General features: G+C 40.5%; 1 protein-coding gene across 2 annotated transcripts; it reads right to left on the minus strand.

The window, feature by feature from the left end:
* Nucleotides 1-687: 687 nt before the first annotated feature.
* LOC128869211 (high mobility group protein D-like) lies at nt 688-25,449 on the minus strand. 2 transcript variants are annotated; one of them, XM_054111740.1, is made up of 3 exons: nt 25,359-25,449; nt 24,938-25,294; nt 24,200-24,723 (listed from the first exon to the last, which is right to left on the minus strand). In XM_054111740.1, the coding sequence occupies exons 2-3, from the start codon at nt 25,238-25,240 to the stop codon at nt 24,679-24,681; spliced, it is 348 nt and encodes a 115-aa protein (XP_053967715.1). In that variant the 5' UTR covers nt 25,241-25,294; nt 25,359-25,449; the 3' UTR covers nt 24,200-24,678. The 2 variants fall into 2 exon arrangements, with proteins under 2 accessions (XP_053967716.1, XP_053967715.1); XM_054111741.1 differs by lacking the exon at nt 24,200-24,723 and adding an exon at nt 688-738 and having other exon boundaries at nt 24,938-25,445.
* Between the last annotated feature and the right edge of the window lie 1,663 nt (nt 25,450-27,112).

Genomic DNA, 27,112 nt, shown 5'->3' on the forward strand with positions numbered 1-27,112 from the left:
TTCACCCAGATTTGAACCAACGTTCTCTCCGAATTCCGAATGGTAGTCACGCACCAACCAATTCGGCTACGGCGACCGCCTGTTACTTTTGCTTATTTTAGGTATTAAGAAAGCAAACGATAAGCACCCGAATCGTATTGTGTAAGTATGGCCTTACCTTACGAAGCGCCAGCAAGCAACAAGGGATAAAAGTGCATTTGCACTGGGGAGATGCGATTCAGAAAAAAATGATATTAATCAATCAAACAGTAGAAATCGGCAACATTGAATTTTTCACAAAATTCCTTCTCTTGAACTCCTGTAAATGTAGTAATGTGGTTGAATTTCAAGCCCTTTGTCTAAAATCCCTTGAACATACCATATTTTTAAAATCCAAATGGTTGGGTCACATTCAGAGGTCAATTGGTGAGGTAGCCAGCAATTGATTCAGCCAATCTCTATGAAAGAATAAGGGGCAGTAGTCACAGGCGCTAAGAGTCTTAAAAAGTAAGAAATAGAATACAAATTTAGTTATTTTAAATTATTAAGTAAAGTAAATAATTATATATTGAAGCGGTACCTACATATAAGGCCTTACTGAAATGGAATGAATACTTTCAATATTTTGCAACAATTAATCCCTTCAGAGTAAAGCCTATCTATCCTATTTTGTTAATCTCACGGCTTCGTCGAGGTCACACGCAGATCATTCACGGTTACCTGTTAGGTTCTGGAGATGCATCCTGCTGCATTTGTCGTCTAGAATATCAGTAAAATATATCCTAGATCAGTGGTCGCCAACCTTTTCAATGTGTTGAGCTACTTTCAAGATTTTGAAATAAACAGCCAGCTACTTGCACAAGCCAACATAAATAAATAAATACACAGTTATATTCGACATACAATACATGTATTTATTTTACTAATATACGTTCTATATATAATAAACTTATGACTTATAGTGCTTATACTTAAGCATATCTACATCCATGTTCACACCTATCAATCGCAAATCACAAGCGACTTAAAAAAACAACAAAACAGTAATAGTACATTATTATATAAATAAAATATGGGCAGATAAACAGAGCATATTTAATGAGAAGGTTGACATTCTGACTCATCGATAAGTTTTTTAATATTTGCAGTATAATTTGATGCAGTCATTCGAATACAGTTATCCAAATGTATATCTGTAAGCCGATTGCGGTATTTATTTTTAATAAATTTCATATTGGAAAAAGAAGATTCACACAAATAAGTTGAACTGAATAACGCTTTCACTTTCAACGCAACACGACATAAAACTGAATACTTATCTTTACTTATTAAAGTCCATATACATTTTGTATTTGAACCTAAAGATTTTAAAGTCAAGTCACTTTGAAAAGCAATCAGTTCCATTTCTGTCACAGCAATGTCTTCGCCAAAGTTGTTCATAACACAAGTTGCAAACTGTTGTATATCAATGTCCATGAAGAGTGAAACAACAAATTGCGTCACTAAAGCAATTTTGCTGAAATCCTTGAAACGATTTTTGAAATTTTCCTTCAAGTTAGAAACTATTTCGATATGATATTTACTGTCATAATAAATGCATTTATATCAGAAATCATTTCCGCTAATTCTTTATCCCTGTCTTGAAGCTGCAAGTTAAGCTCATTTAATTTCTCTGTAATGTCCACAAGAAAACCAAAATCTCTGAGCCAAGTCGAATTTTCCAGTTCAGGAATCGGTTCATCGCGTTTTTTGAAAAGTCGGAGTATAGCAGGCAGGACATCATTGAAACGTTTGAGCGCTCGTCCTCTGCTTAACCATCGCACTTCAGAGTGAAGAAGTAGCTCTCCGTAGTGACAGTAAATTTCATCAGCCAAGGTTTTAAATAATCTTCTTTGTAACGCTTGAGCTCTAATCTTGTTCACAATTTTCACCACCAGTTTCATAACGTTGTTCAAGTTTAGAAAATTTCCACATAATGCTTGCTGATGTATAATACAGTGGTAACTAAGAAATTGTGGAAAACTTTCATCCTTATGACATAGCGCCACGAGCCCCTTATCACAACCCACCATAGCTGGAGCACCGTCATTTGTCAGGCCTACCATTTCTGATATTGGAATTTTCTCAGAAGAGATGAGATTTTTTAAATGAGAAAACAGCTCTAGCCCAGTAGTATGTCCTTTGAGTGGAATAAACTTCAAAAGATCTTCTTTAATTGTAAAATCACTAAAAGTCATCCTGACAAATATGGCCATTTGTGAGGTGTCAACTACATCTGTTGATTCATCCAGTTGCAGTGAAAAATAAATACAGTTATCTAAGTCACTTCTTAACTGTAAAAAAATATCATTGCTCATTACTTCTACTCGCCTCATCACTGTATTAGCAGAAAGTTGCATAGATTTTATAGCAGACACTATTTCGTCTTTATTTCTAACGTTGGCGAATAAAGAATCTGCAGCTTCCAAAAATGCTTGTTTTATGATTTCCCCGTCTTCATAAGGTTTTTTCTTTTGTGCAATTATCTGGGAAACACGATAAGATGCTTCAGTTGCAGCCTTATTTTTGTCGATTGTTTCCAAATTATTGACTGTTGTCCAATTAACTGTATTTTTAAATGTTTCAGTTTTTCTTTTCTGGTGGCAGAATTTAACGGGAATGCCTTCTCAATTTTCGAATGTACAGTTTTATGATGCCTCTCAATATTTCCTTTTTTAGGAACTGACACAGATGTATTACATAACAAACAAACACTTTTGCCTTTAACTTCAGTGAAGAAGTATTGTTCTTCCCATTCCGAATGGAAATGGTATGTCTTCGCCTTCTTAGTACTGCTTGCCATAATGTTTCGAACTCTAACCCAACCGCTGCACGCAGAACGTTGATAATGCCGTTCAGTATTAAACTGAGCGCAATGTCGACGTGCATTGCGTATATATAAAGCCAAAAAATTCTCGTACACGCTAATCGGTTCCAGCCGATCCTAGAACGGAGAAGCGACTTCGCGTCGTGATTGTCGGCGCGAAATCGCTTACCGCAGTGTTGCCGCTGTTTACCTATTTATTATGAAAATTTCTGAAATTTGCTAATGCTGGTATGATTTACAGACTTCTGAATTTTTTGCAACGTGAGCAGCGCGAGCTACCAGAATTGCCTTTGCGAGCTACCGGTAGCTCGCGATCGACGGGTTGGCGACCACTGTCCTAGATGAATGCACCCATTTTACCAATAGGAGGCGAAGGATTTTTGGAACAACTCTCTCACCACAACTTCTAGTAAATACAACATGCAATCGAAAAACGCTTTGCTATTTTCTAGCTTTCTTCTACTAAGTAGGATAGCTCATTTAATTTAATATATAGTAAATATACTTATGCGTATATTATATATTATACACATTATCATCATTTTAGACATAACATCCAGCAAATATTATAATTAATTCTAGTTTACTCAATACTAATGACCTTGGGCTACTGCTGTTCTTTTTTTCTGCTATTTCCTGTATATTCATATGTTTAAAATAAAACACGATTCTGATTCTGTACTTGTAATTTTGTACAATGGCTATTGGCTTCTTCATATTTTTTGAAGAAAAACAAAGTTAGGTACGGTTTACTAATTTTCTCTCCACGGAGTTACATAGAACCCTGCAAGAAAATTTAGTAACATATAAGAGCATAGATAACCAGGAGAGGTCCAAAATCTGCATGTTGTATGCAATGTTGTATGTTTTGCGTAAAAATTCTTTAATATATCGATTTTGAAACATACATATACATATGTGCTCCTGTAACAACCATCATCGCTAAAAGTTAAAACATTGATATTAGTCAAAATACGGTCACATATTTTACAATACAATTACGCGGTGCAAGCGTATGGTAATCACGGTGTTAATGTGTGAATATCGATATGTACATACACACACGGACAAAATTATTGACACAACCACTAATGTTTCACGCGATAAGTTGTATCTTGAAACACAATTAAAGTTATTAAAAATTTTATTCTAGGAAAAATACACAAATTTGTTGTTTATTTGAAACTGGTTTGTTTTTACATCTTCTCCGAGAGTCCGATGCTTTTACTTTGCGCAGAATGCCCGCAACATGCATTCTCATACCTAGATTTGATTATTGCATCAAGTCTTGTCCTCATTGATTTGGGCGGCTTCTTTTCTTGATATGACAACCATCCAGCTGGCATTTTGGTCTTTATTTCCTGTCTGTATTGGTTTTGTCTGTTGAATCGTCGACCTCGCAAACAATTTTTTGCTTTCTGTTTCTGTTTTCGTCCTTTTTACCGAAGCGTTCTTTTCTTGCAAATCTCGCGCTTGACGTTTTCCGCGTATTCTCTTTTGGAGTTGTCTGTTGTTTTTCATATTCTTTCATCACCATAATAATTTCGGTGTGCCTCTTTTTTATAAGTGAACCGATCTCTTTGATTTCATGGTGCACATTGTGACGGCCTTTGTAGTACTCCAGAAGAGAGTCAATAGCTTCTCCTAGACTCATCATTTTATCTTATAGTATTTCTCCTTTTCAGTTGCACTTTTTCCTTCTCCAGCGGGTTTTCCGTTGAATATACCCACTGGTGTTTCCTTCTCTTTGTTGTTTGCTCCATTTGAGCCTCCTACGCGCCTTGTTGTTGGCGTTATCCCGCTGCTTTGGGAAGGTATGTCTTCGACAATTAATAGCTCTCTGGCGATGCACTTTGCCAACGGCTTGCTGCATAGCTGTGGTTGCACTTGAGGCGTCCCTTACATTTCCTCAGCTGTAGCTGTTAAAAGATTGCGTCGATTGTGCCTCCACCGGGGATTTCCGAATAACCGAGCCTCTCCTAAAAGCTTCCAAGGCACTTCCTGTTATTATTTCTTCGTTTTTAATTGCAAGATTTATTTTTGTGTCCATGCTTAATCCGTCCCAACTCATCACCGCTATCTCCGCTAGTACATTCTGTCAAAAAAGTACGAGGAATTGTTCAATAAACCGTCAAATAATTGTTTAATCATCAACATTTTTTTGTCACCTTCAGAATAGGCTTCATTCGAAGCAACACACATATACCAGAAGTACACATATACCGTCATCAAAACACCTTTTAATTTTAAACGCGTTTGAAGAGATCCTTTTCAGCTCCTTCAGAGAGTTCTCCTTAATGACCTTTATCGACTCAAAGCGGCGTCCGCGGAGTGTCAATTTAAATTTTGGGAAAAGAAAAAAGTCACAGGGGGCAAAATCCGGCGAATACAGTGGTTGTTTGATGATATTTGTCGAGTTTTTGATCAAAAAAGTTTTCACAATATGAGTCTTGTGAGTTTTCTTTCCATAAATTGGGCCGTTCCCTACGCACATTCTCTCTCAAACGTCGCATAACTTTCAAATAATATTCTTTATTTACCGCAGAACCATTTCGAATGAGTTCCGAGTGCACAACATGATGATAATCAAAGAAATTGAGTAGCATGTCTTTCACTTTTGACCGACTTTGACGTGGTTCACGTGGTCCATTCAGCCGACTGTTGAGAAGTTTGCATATCAAACTCATATACCCAGGTCTCATCACCTGTTATGATGCGCTGGATAAACGTTGGGAATTCTCTTGCTCAAGCATGTCTTCAGCCATCTTCCTCCGATGAATTTGTTTTAAAGAAATTCAACTCTCTTGGAACAAGTCGAGCAGCCGCGCGTCTCATGCCCAATTGAGGGTGTAAAATGTTGCAAAGCTACCTCCCTCAAACTTAAATGATGGCTTTCCAGCACCGTTTCTTTGACTTTGTCGATGTTTTCATCCGTTGAAGACGTTGATGGGCGAGCAGATCGAGGCAAATCTTCCACGACTTCTCGGCTCTCTGCAAAAGCCGTATACCACTCGTAAACTCGTGTGTTTGATAAAGCACACTCGCCATAGGCTTTCTGAAACATTTTCAATGATTCAGCACAAGAAATTTCGTTCAAAACATAAAATTTAAGACACATTTTTTTATCGATATTTTTATCCATAGTAAAAATCGCCGAGCACATCTGCGGTTGACTGATATAATTGAATGACAAAACAAGATAATCGACAGATCACGCTCAAACTCTGACACTAAAGAGGACAGATGTACCAAAATTTGAGAAAAAAATTAGATATATGTATAACGTGCACTTTTAAAATGAACAATTGTCGGTATTTTTTGAACAGAATGTATACGTAGTTTCCGTAAGTCCCATGGTTATCTTTGAGTTTTGGGGGGGCCAGGGGAAGGGTGAGACTGCCCTTTATGAGGTACAGTGTTCAGAGCCAGGCTTCAGACCGGAACTTATAGAACCATCTCCACCCAACCTACGTGGCGACCAATGGCAACAGGCATTGGACTTGCAAAGTTTTAGTAGGACGGAGAAGGAGCGAACCCTTCTGGGAGTCGTTTCAGTTGGATTCCACTCCACTTACTCAGATCTCAGAGATCCACTACCTCAGCCCAATCGCAATCTGCTTCAACTCCAGTATGCCGTAATCAGGATCTTATCAAAATCAATCCTGATGGCTCGCAAGTCACTCCACATCATCGAAAAAACAGCCGCTCCTAACATGGAGAACAGACGCTGACCAGGTAACCGCCTACTATGAGTCAGTCGCTCCTGGATTTTTCTATTATTCACCATGCTCGTACATGGTGAAGGGAACGTTTATTTATTTTTTATTGAAGAAGGCGCCGAATCGCCGCGCCGAATCTTATACCGCGCTCTCTGTTTCTGACGCTTCGGGCTAGGGCGAACTCTGAAGGCTTCTGTTCCTCGTGGTACCGAGATTAAGTCCTCGGTCAGACCTTGTACCCGACGACACTACCAGTTCAGCTGCCATACGGCTCAGGAACTGGTCACCTTAGATTTTAGTCCCCTTTTACGACAGGCATACCCCACCTCGGGCAAATTCTAACCCCTGACCCGCTGGGATCAAGCTTACTTCAACCTTCAACTTCGTCCCTTTGATGTACTGTACCATAGAATTCGGCCATCAAAGTAATTACGCAGTATTCTCCTCAGGTACGTGGAGAGCCCAATTCGCTCTAGGGCGTCTAAGATTTTCGCCCAGTTTGCAAAGTTAAATACAATTTTGACGTCTAAGGCTATAATAAGGCAGTACTCTTTGGTACCATTTAGTTAACGGGAATCGCTGATTGAAAAATCTCCTCATAAAAAAATATCTGCTGTTCGTAGTCGGATTAAAACTGTAGGTCCCTCCATTTGTGAAACAATATCAAGACGCACGCCACAAGTAGGAGGAGGATAGCGGCCAAACCCCCAAGAAGGGTGTATGAGCCAATTATATATATGTATACATATGTATATACTAGCACACCCGGCGAACTCCGTGTCGCCACCAGATGGCTTCGTTTTTTATACAAAAACATTTCGTTTGGGGATTAAAAGATGAAGAAAAAAATATTTCTTTTGTTTTATATTTGAAAAGGAAAAATTTTATTTCACTTCAGAACAGTAATGAATTCATTTCGATTACAAAAATGAAGTGTAATTTAGTTGAACTTCTCTAAGTAAAAAATGAAAGTGAATCCTAAGTAAATACAGAATCGAAGCGTTATACGTGTCCGCAAATTATCCGTTTCATTGAAGTGCTCTTTGGTAAATCACATTTTTTGTTCTTTGGTCTGACGTTAAACCAAACAAAGCGGATGGTTTTTCGTGAGCACGCAACGTATAGCTGCCCATGTGAAAAATAATGATTTTCTAAATTTATCCCGCAAACACAAAGCGATTGGCTTTGCGACTTATTGATTGTCATTGCGAACGCCAGGCGAACCGGAAATTGCAATCGTTTGAAGTCAAATGGAAGATCAGTCGGAATCATTGGTATTCGAGGAATACATTCATTTCCACCTGCGAACTTTCCGTTAATAAAGGTTGCCTCAATCAAATTCGGCATAAGTATTTTCACCGCAAGTCGAGTACCGTTGCAAAGACGCGGTAGATTCAAATTACGCAATATCATAATAACTGAACCTACTTTGAGTTGCAAGTTATGTGTTGGAAATCCTGGTAACTCCAGAGAGTTCAAAGACTCCGTTGGTTAATTTACTACATTATCGGGATTTGTTATGGAATCAACGGATTTGTATGTCACCAAATCGCCACCGATTTTTGATTGAATGGTAAAATTCAGTGCGTGTACATCATTATTCTTTGCGGCGAGAATTGCTCGTTGACTTAACCAAACATAATTTTGATAATTCTCACTAATGTTTGGGAAAACATTTTCAATAAGAGCTAATTGAGAGCCTACAAATCGGCAAAAGTCGTTGGTAAGAGTAATTATTCCAGCTGTCGCATCAACTGGAACTTTTCCATTTCCAACAGCTAGCAATTGTTTGGAAAATTGTGCAGCACTTTGATCATTTTCAATTTTAACTCTCATAATAGTGGTTAGCGATAATGTTTTCACGTTATTCCACAAAGGTGATGCCTTCAGGCAAGCATTCAATTCATCTGCGGGCGTTCCACGGGGAATTACTGACAACGTCTACCTGAAATCGCCTGCCAAAAATATCATCAAGCCGCCAAAAATGTTGTTATTTCACCGAAAATCCTTCAGTGTAAAGTTAAGTGCTTCAAGTTATTTTTTATGTGCCATTGTGCACTCATTCCAAAAAATGAGCTTGCATTGCATCAACAATTTTCCCATTGCACTGCATCGGGAAATATTGCATGTAGGAGTATCAATTGTGTTTAAATTGAGTGGCAACTTAAGCGCAGAATGTGCAGTACGACCGCCATCTACATAGAAGAATCGCCGCAATTCCAGATGATGCTAACTCCAAAGCTATGTCACATCTTGATCGAATAGTGGCCAAAATCAATGACAAATGTTTTCCCTGTTCCTCCAGGTGCGTCCAGGAAGAATAGACCACCAGTATTATTGTCCACTTCTTGCATTAATGTTTCGTATACTTGTTCTTGCTGCAACGGCACATTATTTCGAACGAACTACTGCAATGTATCAACATTATATTGCAGCTCTCGTTGGTTGAATGCATGGTGCATCGATCGGTTTGACTTCAATCAGTAGCTTGTTTGCATTAGTCGGGATTCGTTCGTTCAAATGCATGATTCACATAATTTACACATTTCAACTTACCACCTTAAGGACTGTAACGACTCACTCTTACACTTTGAATATTTATTTGACAACAAATTTATGAATGTACAAGTAAATTCTCGGGGAGAACATATTTATATTTTCAACTACAAATTCTGTCTTCCTGCCTTCTTTCGTTGCTGTCAGAGCCAGCCGCGTTTTCCCCAGAGCCAACTGCGTTGCCAGATCTCCACATCCCTCCTATATTTTCCAGAGTCATCTTCAACGGTGGATTAGCCTCCTGCTCTGCTGCATCTTTACCAACTCCTGTCGTGTCCGGTTCAGGTAGCTTCTTTAAATGGCTCACGTTTCGCCTTAACTCTTTACCACCTCCACGCACTACAACATCAATTCCTGTTCGTTTGATAACCTCGAATTCTTGTGGATTAAAAGTCGTCGATAACTTGTTTGAAAGTACGGCATTACGTACCAGCACCTTGTCTCCAACCGAAATTCCACTTTCTTTAGCTCCACGGTCCTCATCCCCTTTCCTCCTCCCTTTTTCTTTGTTGTGCAAATTTATTATGGCTGTCGAAGTTATTCTTTTCAGAAATTTTACTTCATAATATCGCGAATAGTAGTCAATGACAACGAAAATATACTTATGATTTGGTAGAGGGCCTAGCAAATCCATTGCGACTGCCAACCATGGCCCCTCTGGCAAGGCGCGCCTGTTCATTGGAGCTGCATTGTTGGGTCTTGATACTAGCAAACAACTACGATAATTCTTGACGAATTTTTCAACATCTCGGTCGATTAGAGGCCACCAAACTTTGGACCGAACTCTTCTCTTCTTCACTGTCTCCCCGGGGTGACCCTCATGAGCTAGTTCAAGAACGCAAGCCCTCAATGACATCTCCAACTGCAAAATTCCAACCGATAAGGAAAAAAACTTATTTATAGACTCACCTCCCCAGGTATCTTCCTTGACATTGCTTATTGCTTCCAATAGTTCAGGATCTGATGAATTACTTTCACATATCTCCAAAATTGTGAGGGCTCGCGGAACCGATTTTTCGATAATGGCACAATTACTCTGTTCTCCGTATTGATCGAATGTGTTCGAAAGTTTCCTTACTTATAGTCTCGAAAATGTGTCAGCAATATTGTATTTTCCCGGGCGGTAAACTATTTTAAATTTAAACGATTGCAACCGGAGAACCCAGCGCTCTATTCTTGCTGGGGGCCTCGATATAGTTTTGAAAATTGCCTCCAGCGGCTTGTGGTCGGTAACGAGTTCGAAGTCTATGCCTGCCAGGTAATAATAAAACCTCTCAACTGACCAGACCAAAGCTAAGCTTTCTTTCTCAGTCTGCGAATATCGGCGTTCCACTTCAGAGAGCGACTTACTGGCAAATGAAATTACTTGAGATGACTCATTTTGAAATTTCAGGAGAATTGCTCCTAACGCCACTGGGCTTGCATCAGCTATTACCTGAGTACGTCTCTTCGGATCAAAATATGACAATGTCGGGATTTTTGCAAGGCTATGCTTTAACTTTTCAAACGCGCTATCTTGTTGTGGACCCCAAACAAATTTTACGTCCTTTTTCACCAGGTTCCTCAGTGGCTCAGTGGTGTCAGCCAAGTCTGGCAGAAATTTCCCAAGGTACGTTGCCAGACCTAAGAAACTTCTGACCTCCTCCTTACTAGAGGGCGCGCGAAAATTTACAACTGCTTCAACTTTCTCCGGGTCCGGGTCGATACCTTGAGCCGATAAGACGTGTCCCAAAAATTTCAATTTTTGTGCTTTCCAGATACATTTAGAATTATTAAGCTCTATGTTAAATTCCCCAAAAACTTTTAAGACCCCTTTTAAGTTTATCTCGAGCTCGGTCTCTGTTTCACCAAATACAATAATATCATCTAGGTAGTTAAGGGCGTTTTTCTGCCTGGTTTCACCGACTCATCGTTGGTCAACGATATCTGTATTCCTTTTACTTTCGGAATAGGAACCACATTGTTAACAGCATTTACCTCTATGCCTAGCCTTAAAACCTTTAGTTTTATAGCCGTATCTCTACCTAGCAATGTTTGTCTACCACTCTCAATAACATAGAATGAAGAAATCGTATTTGAGTTTAAATCGGTACCAATAACATACTCGAATACCAGTTTTACTTTCAGCAGGTCGCTTCCTGCGTACGCCCGAAATTGTACATCTGATTCGCCCCGGATATTCCATATTGTTGCATTTTTATTACACAAATAATTCCAATCCTTTTCCGTGAGTAAATTGAACCGCGAGCCAGAGTCTATTAACATCGAAATTTCCTGACCACCAACGAAAGAATCTATAAGTTCATTCGACCTTCCAATGGTGTCATCTGATAGTTTAAAACAATCAAATTCATGAAGTCTGCTATGATCGCAATGCGGTTTACATTCCTCGGCAACGAAGTGGATTTTGGTTGCGTCATTTCTTTTCCTCTTTACATTATTGCCGTTTTCATCATTTTGTTTCCGTTTGTGAGCCCTTGTCTTGCACATTCTAGCAAAATGGCCTACAAAATTACATTTGTTACATTTAACTTTTTTGGCTGGACACCCAACGCTGTCATTCGTATGCCCTTGTCGACCACACCTGCTACATTCTGCATCCGTTTTCTTATCTGGGACCACCTTAGTAATTTTTTTAATGCTTTCTGGTTGCGAAGGCAATACCATAGTTTCTGATTGGGTTTTGATCTGCTCATACACCTGGCACATGTCAATTATTTCATCCAAAGAATACTCCTTTCCTAGTAGCAGCTAACACATGTTTATTACAATTATAAATTAATCTTCTCTCATTCTTTTTATTTTTCTTTTTAGCTCACCTGCACACACTCATACAAGGCGAGTTCACTCCAGCTGATAGCAAACATATTAAGCGAAATTCATTAAGTTATAACTCGCCTCAACATGACATTTGTTCGTATTTCCTTATTTTTCTTTCGAACTCAAAGTCAAAACCAATTGCTATTACAATAACAGCTTGTGCAGTGAATTCGCCCTGTATTTAAGTATACCAGTTGCTTTGTTTGTTGGCGTTTAATTTCTATGCCATTTGTGTCGCTCGCCGGCATATTTCCACATGCCAGTTGCTTTGGTTGTTGGCGTTTAATTTTTATGCCATTTGTGTTGCTCGCCGGCATATCTTTCTATATGCCAGTTGCATTGGTTGTTGGCGTTTAATTTTTATGCCATTTGTGTTGCTCGCCGGCATATCTCTCTATATGCTAGTTGCTTTGGTTGTTGGCGTTTAATTTTTATGCCATTTGTGTTGCTCGCCGGCATATCTTTCTATATGCCAGTTGCATTGGTTGTTGGCGTTTAATTTTTATGCCATTTGTGTCGCTCGCCGGCATATTTCCACATGCCAGTTGCTTTGGTTGTTGGCGTTTAATTTTTATGCCATTTGTGTTGCTCGCCGGCATATCTCTCTATATGCCAGTTGCTTTGGTTGTTGGCGTTTAATTTTTATGCCATTTGTGTTGCTCGCCGGCATATCTCTCTATATGCCAGTTGCTTTGGTTATCTGCGTATATTTTTTTTTTTATGTCAACTGTGGTGCTCGCTGGCTGTTTAGGCCACACCCTAATATTAAATATACATTTTTAGCCACCCTAATGGTAACTGCGCCTACCGTTCCGACTGTTGCTAACCACCGTTTCCAGTCGCTGCAACGTGAAGGCCGTTAACCCTGGCATTTCCCCGCCGAACAGTTAAAACGTTTACCGTGTTAAACGTTGTTCGGCGAGGTTACTTTCACTTTAATTCTAATTATAACTTTCACTGCGATTTTCCAATCAGAAGCATCAGGACGGGTCAGCCAGCTAAAGGTAATATAAATTATAAATTATACTTATACTTATACTACTTAACATACATCTTTCTATGCATATATATAACGATACTGCAAAATATATATTAACGAATATATACTGACACGCCTTTGTGCTTTTCATTTTTTATAAAATATATCATCGGAGCGACCGTGGAGGCCCCACATTTTTCAAACCGCCCATTGCGTCGCACTCCGATGAGAACATGGTCCTTCGAGCCGGATAAAATAAAAGATCCATTTAAACAGAGCACCAGCAAGCTAAAGAGCACCAGCAAGCATCAAAGAGCACCAGCAAGCATCAAAAAGCACCAGCAAGCATCAAAAGCACCAAGCAAAGCTGAGATTAACAAAGCACCAAGCCAGCAAGCACCAAAAAAGCACCAAGCCATCAGCAAACAATCCGTTCCAGCAAAACCAGGTACGAGGATTTATTGCACACTTTTTTTTTGGTGGAAATAAGCTAATTAAAAAGAAAAAACAAAAAGGGTCAACGACTCCGTCTGTCCGCAAACAGACAATACAAGTGCGCGCGGTATTTTCAAGCTAACCATCTAACAGCGCGTTGTTGGGAATTTTTCAATTTTTTCTTATTCCGTTCCTTTTACTTGTACATTCCCGCTGTGAAGTTGAGTACACAACTGCACAAACAACGCCGCAGTAAATTAAAATCGATCCCAGCGCACTTTTTGCATAGGTATATACATACCACTGATTATTGTGTGGGTGGCGAAACCACATACATAAATATAAATATATTATCTCTTTGTCAATAAATATATATAGATACATAATATATATTGTTATTTTAATCTCGGTGGTGCATTTTGGGCTTGGGTCTCGCTGTGAATTCGTCTCCATTTCGCGAAGGAGCATTTTTTTAATACCGCGTAAGTTTTTGTATCCCATACTTACAATATGGATACCTATATTCGTTTAGTCGACGCCGTGACGGAATTCGAAGCCGACTTTAATGGCACTCCGTCAAGTGAACATTCGAAATTTTCACTCCGGATCCAACAGGAGGAGTTGAAAGCAATGTGGGAAAAGGCCAAAGCAGCGTACGACCACTTGCTTTCAACAGAAACTCCTTCTCCTAAGGATCTCGCCGCGATAAAGAAAAGGAATAAAATATGTTACCACACATATTTGCGCGGCATGTCGACGATGGCTGACCTCTCTGCGAGGCTGGAAAAGGCAGACCGGGAAGGCGAAGAACTTGCAGTACGCGAACATAACATTCACCTTCCACCGTGCGATACGGAGATTTTCAAAGGCGACTACGTATCTTGGCTAACATTCCGCGATATGTTCACGGCCATATACATTTTAAATAAACGCCTTACCCCGGTCGAAAAGCTGTTCCACCTCAACCAAAAAACGCAGGGTGAAGCCAGAGACATCGTGAGGAAGTGCCCGCTCACTAATGACGGGTTTGCTACGGCGTGGAAAAATCTCTGCGAAAGGTACGAGAACAAACGGATTCTGGTGAACACGCAGCTGAAGATCCTGTTTAACCTACAGTCAATCGAAACTGAATGTGGCAGTTCGATAAAAAAACTCCAACGAGATATTAATAATTGCATTTCCTCCTTACAGAACCACCAAATTGACATTTCAAACTGGGATGCAATTATCACATATTTATGCTCCACGAAATTGCCAGAGAGTACTCTATCGCTTTGGGAACAAACGATAGAAAATAAATCTGAAATTTCAAAGTGGACAGACATGGACAAATTCCTTTCCAACAGGTTTCAGACACTTGAAACAGTGTCAGGCTTAAAAGGAATTAAAGCCTACAAAGCGCCCAAGGCGCAAAGCTTACAACATTTCACGGAAACTACACCAAAAAGCATGGGTAACTTTCAGGTAAGTGTCGCCAAAGATATGTGCAAATTATGTGTCACTGACGTCCACAAATTGCAAAGTTGCCCAAAGTTCCGCAAGTTGAAGGTCACCGATTGAATCGCGTGCGTCAAGAGCAACAACTGTTGCTTGAACTGCCTGTCGTCAGGACATACGGTGTCAAGATGTACGAGCTCGTATAACTGCAGCACATGTCACTCAAGACACAACACGCTCCTGCACATTACAGCAGTTCAAACAAAAGCAGCAGCTCTTAAGGAAAGCAGAGATCCCGCTGATGACTTGCCCTCAACATCCAAGGAGGCCCTAAAACGACTCGATTCCAATAGGCCAAAGGATAGCAGAGCACATAATTTTAAATCGTGCTATTCCAATACGGACAAAGGGGTTTTACTAGGAACAGCCATGGTAAATATATTCCACAATAATGTTAATTTTACAGCACGAGCTCTGATCGATTCTGGTTCTGAGTGTTCGTTCATCACTGAACGCCTCAAACGTAGAATCAACCTGCCATCTAAACGCTTGCATGCCCAAGTCTCGGGCATCAACAATTCAATATCTGCGCAGGTAAGACAAGCGTGCTCATTACAACTGCGGTCGCCTATCGACCCTTTTGTAAAAATAAACACAATTGCGCTAGTTTTGCCGCAATTAACTGGAAATCTGCCAACTTGCCTAGTAAGCGCAATGACAAGGCAAGCATTTCCAGATCTCACTTTGGCGGATAAGAGGTTCTTCGTCAATGAACCAGTGGACCTTGTCCTTGGCGGAGACATTTATCCCCAAATTATTTTAAGCGGCTTGAAGAAAAATGTACTAAGTACACTTCTTGCCCAAGAGACTGTATTCGGGTGGATACTAACTGGTCGAGCCGAAACAGTCAGTTCACCAGTCAGTTTTTCAGCGAAGTCACACTGGACAAGCAACTAGCTGCCTTTTGGGAATTGGAAGACATCCCAAGAAAAGAAAGGCAGACTGAAGATGACGTGCATTGCGAGGAGTTATATCGGACCACCACGAAGCGCAACCAAGATGGAAAGTATGTCGTCACCTTACCCTTCAAACGGGATTTTCCATCAAACATCAAGCTGGGACCATCACTCAAGAGCGCCTGCTCTCAATTCTTCCGGAATGAGACGCGTCTCGCGAAAAATCCGTCCCTGCAAAAGGAATATACTAGAGTGGTGGCAGAATATGAAACGCTAGGTCATATGGACAAAATCACAACCAACATACCTGCAGATGCAACTGACCATTATTTTTTACCTCATCATGCCGTCATGAAGGAAGAGAGCACCTCCACCAAAGTGCGCGTGGTATTTAACGCCTCATGCCCGACTGCCAATGGAATGAGCCTCAACGACGTCCTTCATCCAGGTCCGGTATTGCAAGCAGATATGACTGTCCTGATCCTCCGTTGGCGATTATACAAGTATGTCTTCAACAGCGATATCGAGAAGATGTACCGTCAGATAATGGTAAGCAATACACATACTAAATATCAGCGAATAGTTTTTCGCACTTGCCCGAAAGACCCAATTAGTCTATACGAATTAAAGACTGTTACTTTCGGCATAAATTGTGCTCCTTATCTTGCGATAAGGACATTACTTCAACTAGCTGGTGATGTTGAAAACTCCTTTCCAACAGCATCAAACATACTTCGAAAATGCATGTATGTTGACGATGTTCTTGCCGGCGGTCATAGCATCGACTCCGCAATAACAGCCAGAGACGAAATTATGCAAGTTTTGCAGTCCGCTGGATTTCCATTCCGAAAATGGACTTCCAACTGCAACAAAATTCTAAAGGGCATCCCAAAAGCCCATTAGCTCAATAAAGATTTTTTAGATTTCGAAGATACTAGTTCGGTAAAGGCACTTGGCATAAGATGGAATGCTCATTGCGACCATTTTTATTTTATGACAAAGCCAATAAAAAACCACGTTGATCTTACGAAAAGGGAAATCCTCTCGGCAATCGCCAAACTTTTTGATCCATTAGGGTGGCTCGCCCCAATAATAATTACCGCCAAGATTATTATGCAAAACATTTGGTTAGAAGGCACTGATTGGGACGACACCGTATCTGCGGTCACATTAGACCGCTGGCAGACATTTATGCAGAATTATGGGGAAATTGATAATATCCGCATACCGCGTTGGGTGCACTATTCACCAGCAGGCAATGCCGAAATCCATGGGTTCTACGACGCTTCGGAAAAGGCATACGCGGCTGCTGTCTACTTGTGTGTGAAGAAACAGGATCAAGTATACCTCAACCTACTCCTCGCGAAAACCAGAGTGGCACCTGTTAAGACGATATCCCTTCCCCGTTAGGAACTATGTGGTGCAGTCCTATTGGCGGATATTATAGAAACTGTCACGGAAAATCTCAGCCTAGCACACCTGGATGTTCATCGTGGACAGATTCAACAATCGTCCTCGCATGGATTCGCAAACCGCCCTGCTCGTGGTCAACCTTTGTGGCACATCGAGTAACCAAAATAGTGGAAAAGGTAGGAAACAATAACTGGCGTCATGTTGACTCGACATCAAATCCAGCAGACTTACCAAGCAGAGGACTTCCGGCCAAGGAACTGGTTCACAATTCTTTGTGGTGGCAGGGTCCTTCTTACCTACAATGAGACAAATCACGATGGCCGACATCAGAATGTAACTATGAAACAACGATGGAAGAGAAAAAGTTAAGGGTATATTCAACAACAACAATCAATTTCAGCGATATTCGTGACCGTTTTTCCAATTTACCAAGGGCTTTGAGAGTTTTATCATATACTAGCAAACCCGGCCCGCTTCGCTGGGCACACTAAAATAGAATAGATATGGTTTAGAACAGAAAAGATATGGTTTTCATATTAATTATTTCTTTATTCTCATACTATTTATTTATTTATTCAATACCACGTTTTGGTCTCTATCTCGAGACCCTAGTCACGGAGCGGCATGAAAAATACTCTGAACTAAAGCATTCACCAACAGCTTCCATTTGATACCCATATTGAACATACACATCCGAAGGTTACCTGAGTCCACGTTTTGACCTATATCTCGAGACCCTAGTCACGCAGCGGCATGAAAAATACTCTGAACTAAAGCATTCACCAACAGCTTCAATTTGATATCCATATTGTACAAACACATTCTAGGCTCCATGTTTTGGTCTCTATCTCGAGACCCTAGTCACGGAGCGGCATGAAAAATACTCTGAACTAAAGCATTCACTAGCAGCTTCCATTTGATACCCATATTGTATATACACATCCGAAGGTTACCCGGGTCCACGTTTTGACCTATATCTCGAGACCCTAGTCACGGAGCGGCATGAAAAATACACTGCACTAAAGCATTCACCAACAGCTTCCAATTGATATCCATATTGAACAAACACATTCTAAGGTCCACGTTTTGGTCTCTATCTCGAGGCCCTAGTCACGGAGCGGCATGAAAACTACTCTGTACTAAAGCTTTCACCAACAGCTTCCATTTGATACCCATATTGTACATACACATCCGAAGGTTACCCGGGTCCACGGGTTGGTCTCTATCTCGAGGCCCTAGACACGGAGCGGCATGAAAACTACTCTGTACTAAAGCTTTCACCAACAGCTTCCATTTGATACCCATATTGTACATACACATCCGAAGGTTACCCGGGTCCACGTTTTGACCTATCTCTCGAGACCCTAGTCACGGAGCGGCATGAAAAATACTCTGAACTAAAGCATTCACCAACAGCTTATAATTGATATCCATATTGTACAAACACATTCTAGGGTCCAAGTGTTGGTCTCTATCTCGAGGCCCTAGTCACGGAGCGGCATGAAAAATACTCTGAACTAAAGCATTCACCAACAGCTTTCAATTGATATCCATATTGTACAAACACATTCTAGGCTCCACGTTTTGGTCTCTATCTCGAGGCCCTAGTCACGGAGCGGCATGAAAAATACTCTGTACTAAAGCATTCACCAACAGCTTCGAATTGATATCCATATTGTACAAACACATTCTAGGGTCCAAGTGTTGGTCTCTATCTCGAGGCCCTAGTCACGGAGCGGCATGAAAAATACTCTGAACTAAAGCATTCACCAACAGCTTCAATTTGATATCCATATTGTACAAACACATTCCAGGCTCCATGTTTTGGTCTCTATCTCGAGACCCTAGTCACGGAGCGGCATGAAAAATACTCTGAACTAAAGCATTCACCAACAGCTTCCATTTGATACCCATATTGTACATACACATCCGAGGGTTACCCGGGTCCACGTTTTGACCTATATATCGAGACCCTAGTCACGGAGCGGCATGAAAAGTACTCTGAACTAAAGCATTCACCAACAGCTTCCAATTGATATCCATATTGAACAAACACATTCTAAGGTCCACGTGTTGGTCTCTATCTCGAGGCCCTAGTCACGGAGCGGCATGAAAACTACTCTGTACTAAAGCTTTCACCAACAGCTTCCATTTGATACCCATATTGTACATACACATCCGAAGGTTACCCGGGTCCACGGGTTGGTCTCTATCTCGAGGCCCTAGACACGGAGCGGCATGAAAACTACTCTGTACTAAAGCTTTCACCAACAGCTTCCATTTGATACCCATATTGTACATACACATCCGAAGGTTACCCGGGTCCACGTTTTGACCTATCTCTCGAGACCCTAGTCACGGAGCGGCATGAAAAATACTCTGTACTAAAGCATTCACCAACAGCTTCGAATTGATATCCATATTGTACAAACACATTCTAGGGTCCACGTGTTGGTCTCTATCTCGAGGCCCTAGTCACGGAGCGGCATGAAAACTACTCTGTACTAAAGCTTTCACCAACAGCTTCCATTTGATACCCATATTGTACATACACATCCGAAGGTTACCCGGTCTCTATCTCGAGACCCTAGTCACGGAGCGGCATGAAAAATACTCTGAACTAAAGCATTCACTAACAGCTTCCATTTGATATCCATATTGTACAAACACATTCTAGGCTCCACGTTTTGGTCTCTATCTCGAGGCCCTAGTCACGGAACGGTATGAACAATACTCTATACTATAGAAATCATCAACAGCTTCCATTTGCTACCCATATTGTACATATACGTCCGAAGGTTACCCGGGTCCACGTTTTGACCTATCTCTCGAGACCCTAGTCACGGAGCGGCATGAAAAATACTCTGTACTAAAGCATTCACCAACAGCTTCGAATTGATATCCATATTGTACAAACACATTCTAGGGTCCACGTGTTGGTCTCTATCTCGAGGCCCTAGTCACGGAGCGGCATGAACAATACTCTATACTATAGAAATCATCAACAGCTTCCATTTGCTACCCATATTGTACATATACGTCCGAAGGTTACCCGGGTCCACGTTTTGACCTATCTCTCGAGACCCTAGTCACGGAGCGGCATGAAAAATACTCTGTACTAAAGCATTCACCAACAGCTTCGAATTGATATCCATATTGTACAAACACATTCTAGGGTCCACGTGTTGGTCTCTATCTCGAGGCCCTAGTCACGGAGCGGCATGAAAAATACTCTGAACTAAAGCATTCACCAACAGCTTCCAATTGATATCCATATTGTACAAACACATTCTAGGGTCCAAGTGTTGGTCTCTATCTCGAGTTCCTAGTCACGGAGCGGCATGAAAAATACTGTGAACTAAAGCATTCACTAACAGCTTCCATTTGATATCCATATTGTACAAACACATTCTAGGCTCCACGTTTTGGTCTCTATCTCGAGGCCCTAGTCACGGAGCGGCATGAAAACTACTCTGTACTAAAGCATTCACCAACAGCTTCGAATTGATATCCATATTGTACAAACACATTCTAGGGTCCACGTGTTGGTCTCTATCTCGAGGCCCTAGTCACGGAGCGGCATGAAAAATACTCTGAACTAAAGCATTCACCAACAGCTTCCAATTGATATCCATATTGTACAAACACATTCTAGGGTCCAAGTGTTGGTCTCTATCTCGAGTTCCTAGTCACGGAGCGGCATGAAAAATACTGTGAACTAAAGCATTCACTAACAGCTTCCATTTGATATCCATATTGTACAAACACATTCTAGGCTCCACGTTTTGGTCTCTATCTCGAGGCCCTAGTCACGGAGCGGCATGAAAACTACTCTGTACTAAAGCTTTCACCAACAGCTTCCATTTGATACCCATATTGTACATACACATCCGAAGGTTACCCGGGTCCACGTTTTGACCTATCTCTCGAGACCCTAGTCACGGAGCGGCATGAAAAATACTCTGAACTAAAGCATTCACCAACAGCTTCCAATTGATATCCATATTGTACAAACACATTCTAGGGTCCAAGTGTTGGTCTCTATCTCGAGTCCCTAGTCACGGAGCGGCATGAAAAATACTCTGAACTAAAGCATTCACCAACAGCTTCAATTTGATATCCATATTGTACAAACACATTCTAGGCTCCACGTTTTGGTCTCTATCTCGAGGCCCTAGTCACGGAGCGGCATGAAAAATACTGTGAACTAAAGCATTCACTAACAGCTTCCATTTGATATCCATATTGTACAAACACATTCTAGGCTCCACGTTTTGGTCTCTATCTCGAGGCCCTAGTCACGGAACGGTATGAACAATACTCTATACTATAGAAATCATCAACAGCTTCCATTTGCTACCCATATTGTACATATACGTCCGAAGGTTACCCGGGTCCACGTTTTGACCTATATCTCGAGACCCTATCTACCAATAGGTATTCAAACTATACGGAAACCATCTTCAATACCTACTTAACAATGTGTGTAAGTTTGGTTTAATTCGGTTTAAAGACACGGCGGGTCCACGTTTTGGCATATATTTCGAGACCCTACTCATCAATAGGTATGAAAATTACCCCACATTAAAGCACTTATCGACAGCTTTCATTTGATGCCCATATTGCACATCCACAACCAAAGGTTACCCGGGCCCACGTTTTGACCTATATCTCGAGACCCCAGTCACGGAGCGGCATGAGAAACACTCTGTACTAAAGCATTCACCAACAGCTTTCAATTGATATCCATATTGTACAAACACATTCTAGGGTCCAAGTGTTGGTCTCTATCTCGGGACCCTAGTCACGGAGCGGCATGAAAAATACACTGCACTAAAGCATTCACCAACAGCTTCCAATTGATATCCATATTGTACAAACACATTCTAAGGTCCACGTGTTGGTCTCTATCTCGAGGCCCTAGTCACGGAGCGGCATGAAAACTACTCTGTACTAAAGCTTTCACCAACAGCTTCCATTTGATACCCATATTGTACATACACATCCGAAGGTTACCCGGTCTCTATCTCGAGACCCTAGTCACGGAGCGGCATGAAAAATACTCTGAACTAAAGCATTCACCAACAGCTTTCATTTGATACCCATATTGTATATACACATCCGAAGGTTACCCGGGTCCACGTTTTGACCATTTTCCCGGCAATTATTCGAATTTTTCTCACCTTTTAAACCTTCCCTAGACCTCCACGAATAATTCAAGACCAAGATAAGATAAATCCGTTCAGCCATTCTCGAGTTATAAGCGAACATAGGGACAGATTTTCACATTTATATATATAGATTATGAGATTTTCTCAAAGAACCCATCCTAATACGAAGACTGCATTTCAAGCAAAGTCTTGCTTAATTTCAGCTGATGAAATTAAAGCAACGACACAACGCTTAATCATAAACAGTCAAAAGCAATATTACGGTGGAGAATACGCGAAATTGAAACAAAAGAAAACAGTTGACACAAAAAGTGAGATATTGGCTCTCAACCCATTCCTCGACAAAGATGACATCATGAGGGCAGGCGGTCGTCTGGCCGCTTCCCCCAACTTATCATATAACGAACGTCATCCTATTATCCTTCCATACGATAGCAGGTTATCACGCCTTATAACCAAATTCATTCACGAAATATCACTGCATGGCGAAAATCAGCTGATGTTGCGTTTAATTCGAACGCAGTACTGGATTCCGCGAGTTAAAAATATGATCCGATCCATCATCCATAATTGCAAGATCTGCACGATCTATAAAAAACAATCGCAAACTCAACTCATGGGAATCCTTCTTCGCACCACCTTTTCGCGTGCCTTCACTAATACAGGTGTAGACTTCGCAGGTCCATTTGACATCAAAAGCTTCCGCGGCAGAGGATGTCGCACTTCCAAAGGCTACGTCTGTCTATTTATTTGTTTCGCCACCAAAGCCATCCATTTAGGGGCCACCAATGACCTAAGTACCCCATCCTTTCTTGCAGCCGACAATGGTACCAACTTTGTAGGAGCTTCACGATCTCTACGATCAGAATTTAAAGCGTTTATTGCGGATGCACGCAATAACACGCTTTCAAAATATGCCCACCAGGCATTAACATGGCACTTCATACCTGCAGCAGCCCCTCATATGGGCGGACTGTGGGAAGCAGGTGTGAAAAGCTTCAAAGCCCACTTCAAAAAGACAGCCTCTGGTCTGAAATACACTTTCGAGGAGTTTAATACCCTCTTATGCCGAATTGAGTGCTGTCTCAATTCGCGACCCTTAAGTCCCTCTTCAAATGAGCCATCCGATCTAGAGCCTCTCACACCTGGTCACTTTCTGGTTGGCGGACATCTCTTAGCTCCGCCAGAAATAGAAACCAGCGAGAATCCTGCCTCAATTGTGAATCGGTGGCAGAAATTGAAAGCCCTCCATCAAACCTTTTGCAAACGATGGAAAAGGGAATTCCTCATTGAATTGCAAAAACGCACGAAGTGGAAACATCAAAAACCTAACATCAAGGTAGGGGACCTTGTCGTCATTAAAGAGGCAACCTACCACCAAACGAATGGAGAATGGGACGAGTGGTAAAATTACATCCTGGATCCGACAACCAGGTACGCGTCGTGGACATCACGACCCAAAGGGGACAGGTGACTAGACCACTAATCACACTGGACCTACTCCCTCCTTACTCAGAAGAAACGGAAAAATCCACACCCACACCCTCAACGTAATATCTTAATATCTTCCAATACCTACCTAGTAGAAACAAATCTCACTTCGCGATTCACCCTTTATTAGAAGGTGATTGACATCACCACACTGTTATACCCTAGCAAACCTAAGAAGCTACAACCTACGAAGGATGCAATTGCATCGACATTCTCAAAAACTTTTAAATTTATTTTATTATCTGTAGGAATATTTGAATTCACTGTTTTGATTTCCCATTATTTTAGTAATTCCCTACCTGAAGTTTGTTGTAGAAAACTAAAGTTGCTAAGAAATGAACACAAATAGGTTTTCTTAATTTCATTGACTATATTCAGTTTATTGAATTTCGCTTTATACTTATGCACCCACAACATAGGTCCCAGATGTTCCATTAGCATTAATATTGTGTAAAATATAATATACAAATATTACATTACAATGCTATTTACATAAATTTTATTTCACTGGTACAAAAACCATATTAGGGAAAAGTGAAATTATTAAATTAGCCCATATCAACCATTTTTGTAATTATATCTTGGCATTCAACTACAACAATTTGTAAATTTTTTATCCCAGTTTTCTAAAATTACAAAACATAATAAATTGCACAACCTTAATGAGAAAACTGCGAAAGTAAACCACATTATTTTGTACATAAAGGAGAATGTTTGAAAAACGATAACGCATAAATCACTATGCGAAAACTACGATTTAAGGCCTGCGTCTGCTCGCGGATTTGCGTGTTCATATGGAAATAAGCCATGTAGTGGATACACCAGTTTGTTGTGGTCGGTAACCGCGCGAGCTTTCCTACCGGGATGCAATTCGTGCGTTACAATTTTCCCCCATTTTTCTCTAGGTCAATTAAAATTAATTTTTATTTTTTCTTTTCACGACTTTTCAGAACATTTACTTATAACTATGCATTTTGATCAATATTTATTTAATTTTATTATATTAAATTAAATGTCAAGTTTCTATTTTGTTACTTTCACTACAACTAAATACTTTTCCTACGATAAATGCATGTGTAAACGATCGAAAATGACGCATATTATTTTTGTTTTACCTTTGATGTGAGTGACTTGAAACTTTGTGCAAACGTGTTTTCAATCCAGCTGATTATATGAATATAAATTCGGCAGCTGCCTCCATTGGCCTCAAATTCTCTCACCGCTTTATCATAATCTTCCTTGGCTTTAGCTGCCCTTGCTTCCCATTCCGACTTGTCCTTCATTGAACGCCATAACTCTCCACCTTTTTTCGCCACTTCGGTTACTTTAATGCCTGGATTTTCGCGCTTAATCTGCTCGCGTGCATTGTTGAGCCACAAAATATATGCGGAAAGAGGACGCTTTGGTTTGTCAGACATTTCAATTTTTTTTCTTGCGTTCGCGAGTTTATATGGAAAATATAACTGAAATTGCTAAATCTCGTCTTAAAATTTGCACAATGTTAAGCACTTTTAATTATTTAAAGTCACAATTTACCTAATTTCGTTAAAATTGTAAAACGACCACAAAACAAACACCTTGTCGATTCACTTCAAAATTTTCACTCACGTTTGTCACACGCCGTCGACACATGTGAAAAGGAAATGGGTCGAAGCCAGCCATTAAGGAAATTAGGGATTAAGAAACAAAAACAAAAATACCCTACAGGAATGTTATAATCGGATTCCACATTCCAGGAATAGTTTGCGTAAAGTAACGCAAACTATTAGTTTCTCTAAAATCATCCACGTAATGTATGCAAATGCTATACAAAATTATATTTATATGTACATATAATTTTTTTTTGCTTATCATTTTGTTCTTATTATAGACAAAATATAATAAGAACAAAGAAAAAAAAAATAATATATCACGCACACCACGGCAGGACACCTTGTACTTGGTTACGATCCACACATAGCCAAGACACGATCCTCCTATGCGGCGAATATTGCAGTGCCCATTAGTATGTACCCACCCCCTCGCGGTGAACATACATACATATTAAAATCACATTAATATGCGATTGTACCCAATTAGGTACATTTTTTGTTTTGGGTGGCAGGGTGTCTCATAGGGCTATGAAAATTGCTCATAGCCAAATAATAAAAAAAAAAACCTAAAATGCCTTGTGCATATTTAGTTAACAAAAAAATATATATTATTTTATTTTTGTCTTCTCCTTCGCTCTGAGCAGCACTGCACTGATCAGCCAAATGCACCACTACCAATACAATCCACAAAAGCTAATTAAGCAATTAAGCAACTATTTACAAAGCCGTGTACACATTACACATTTTCGGTTAAAAAACTAAATTCAAAATTAAATTCAAAATCCTTTTGTTTGTAAAAAACAAAACAAAGGACTGAGTCTAGAGCGGAAACTAGGCCTTTCCGCCTAGACAAGCAGAGCGGAAACTAGGCCTTTCCGCCTGAACAAGCAGAGCGGAAACAAGGACTTTCCGCCTCAATGAAGATAGGGGATTGGAGACGAGGCCTCTTCAACCCAGCTGTAGCATGAACGGTGGCGTGCGCGTGGATCGGAAACCAGGCCTTTTCGACCACGTGCGCAACCAACGATAATGCGCCAAAATAAAAGGACGGGCGACAATACACTGGCGACTAGGCCTCGCCAGGTATCACGGCCCTAAATGATTTGTACATAACGAATCAATAAATCTATGAAACAACAAATTTTACTTCTTTTTGTGTGCAATAATTATCCACGTACATAAAATTTCATCTTTACAGTATTTCAGACGGCACCAGCAGCCTCCGATGTCTCACCAATATACCGAACGTTGGCTGACACCTCCGTCCTAAAACAATCATTGCTTATCCCAAGGGGGCCGGCATGTTTAGGCCACACCCTAATATTAAATATACATTTTTAGCCACCCTAATGGTAACTGCGCCTACCGTTCCGACTGTTGCTAACCACCGTTTCCAGTCGCTGCAACGTGAAGGCCGTTAACCCTGGCATTTCCCCGCCGAACAGTTAAAACGTTTACCGTGTTAAACGTTGTTCGGCGAGGTTACTTTCACTTTAATTCTAATTATAACTTTCACTGCGATTTTCCAATCAGAAGCATCAGGACGGGTCAGCCAGCTAAAGGTAATATAAATTATAAATTAAACTTATACTTATACTACTTAACATACATCTTTCTATGCATATATCTATGTATATACTGCAAAATAAATATTAACGAATATATACTGACACGCCTTTGTGCTTTTCATTTTTTATA

This window comes from Anastrepha ludens, chromosome X, assembly GCF_028408465.1.
Source record: "Anastrepha ludens isolate Willacy chromosome X, idAnaLude1.1, whole genome shotgun sequence".
NCBI lineage: Eukaryota > Metazoa > Arthropoda > Insecta > Diptera > Tephritidae > Anastrepha > Anastrepha ludens.

Excerpts from the sequence above, each read along its gene's own strand:
- LOC128869211 (XM_054111740.1), bottom strand. The coding sequence starts at position 25,240 with ATGTCTGACAAACCAAAGCGTCCTCTTTCCGCATATATTTTGTGGCTC. Across the intron at positions 24,724-24,937 it reads TCAAGTCACTCACATCAAAG|AGAAAAATGGGGGAAAATTG; the intron begins GTAAAACAAAAA and ends TAATTGACCTAG.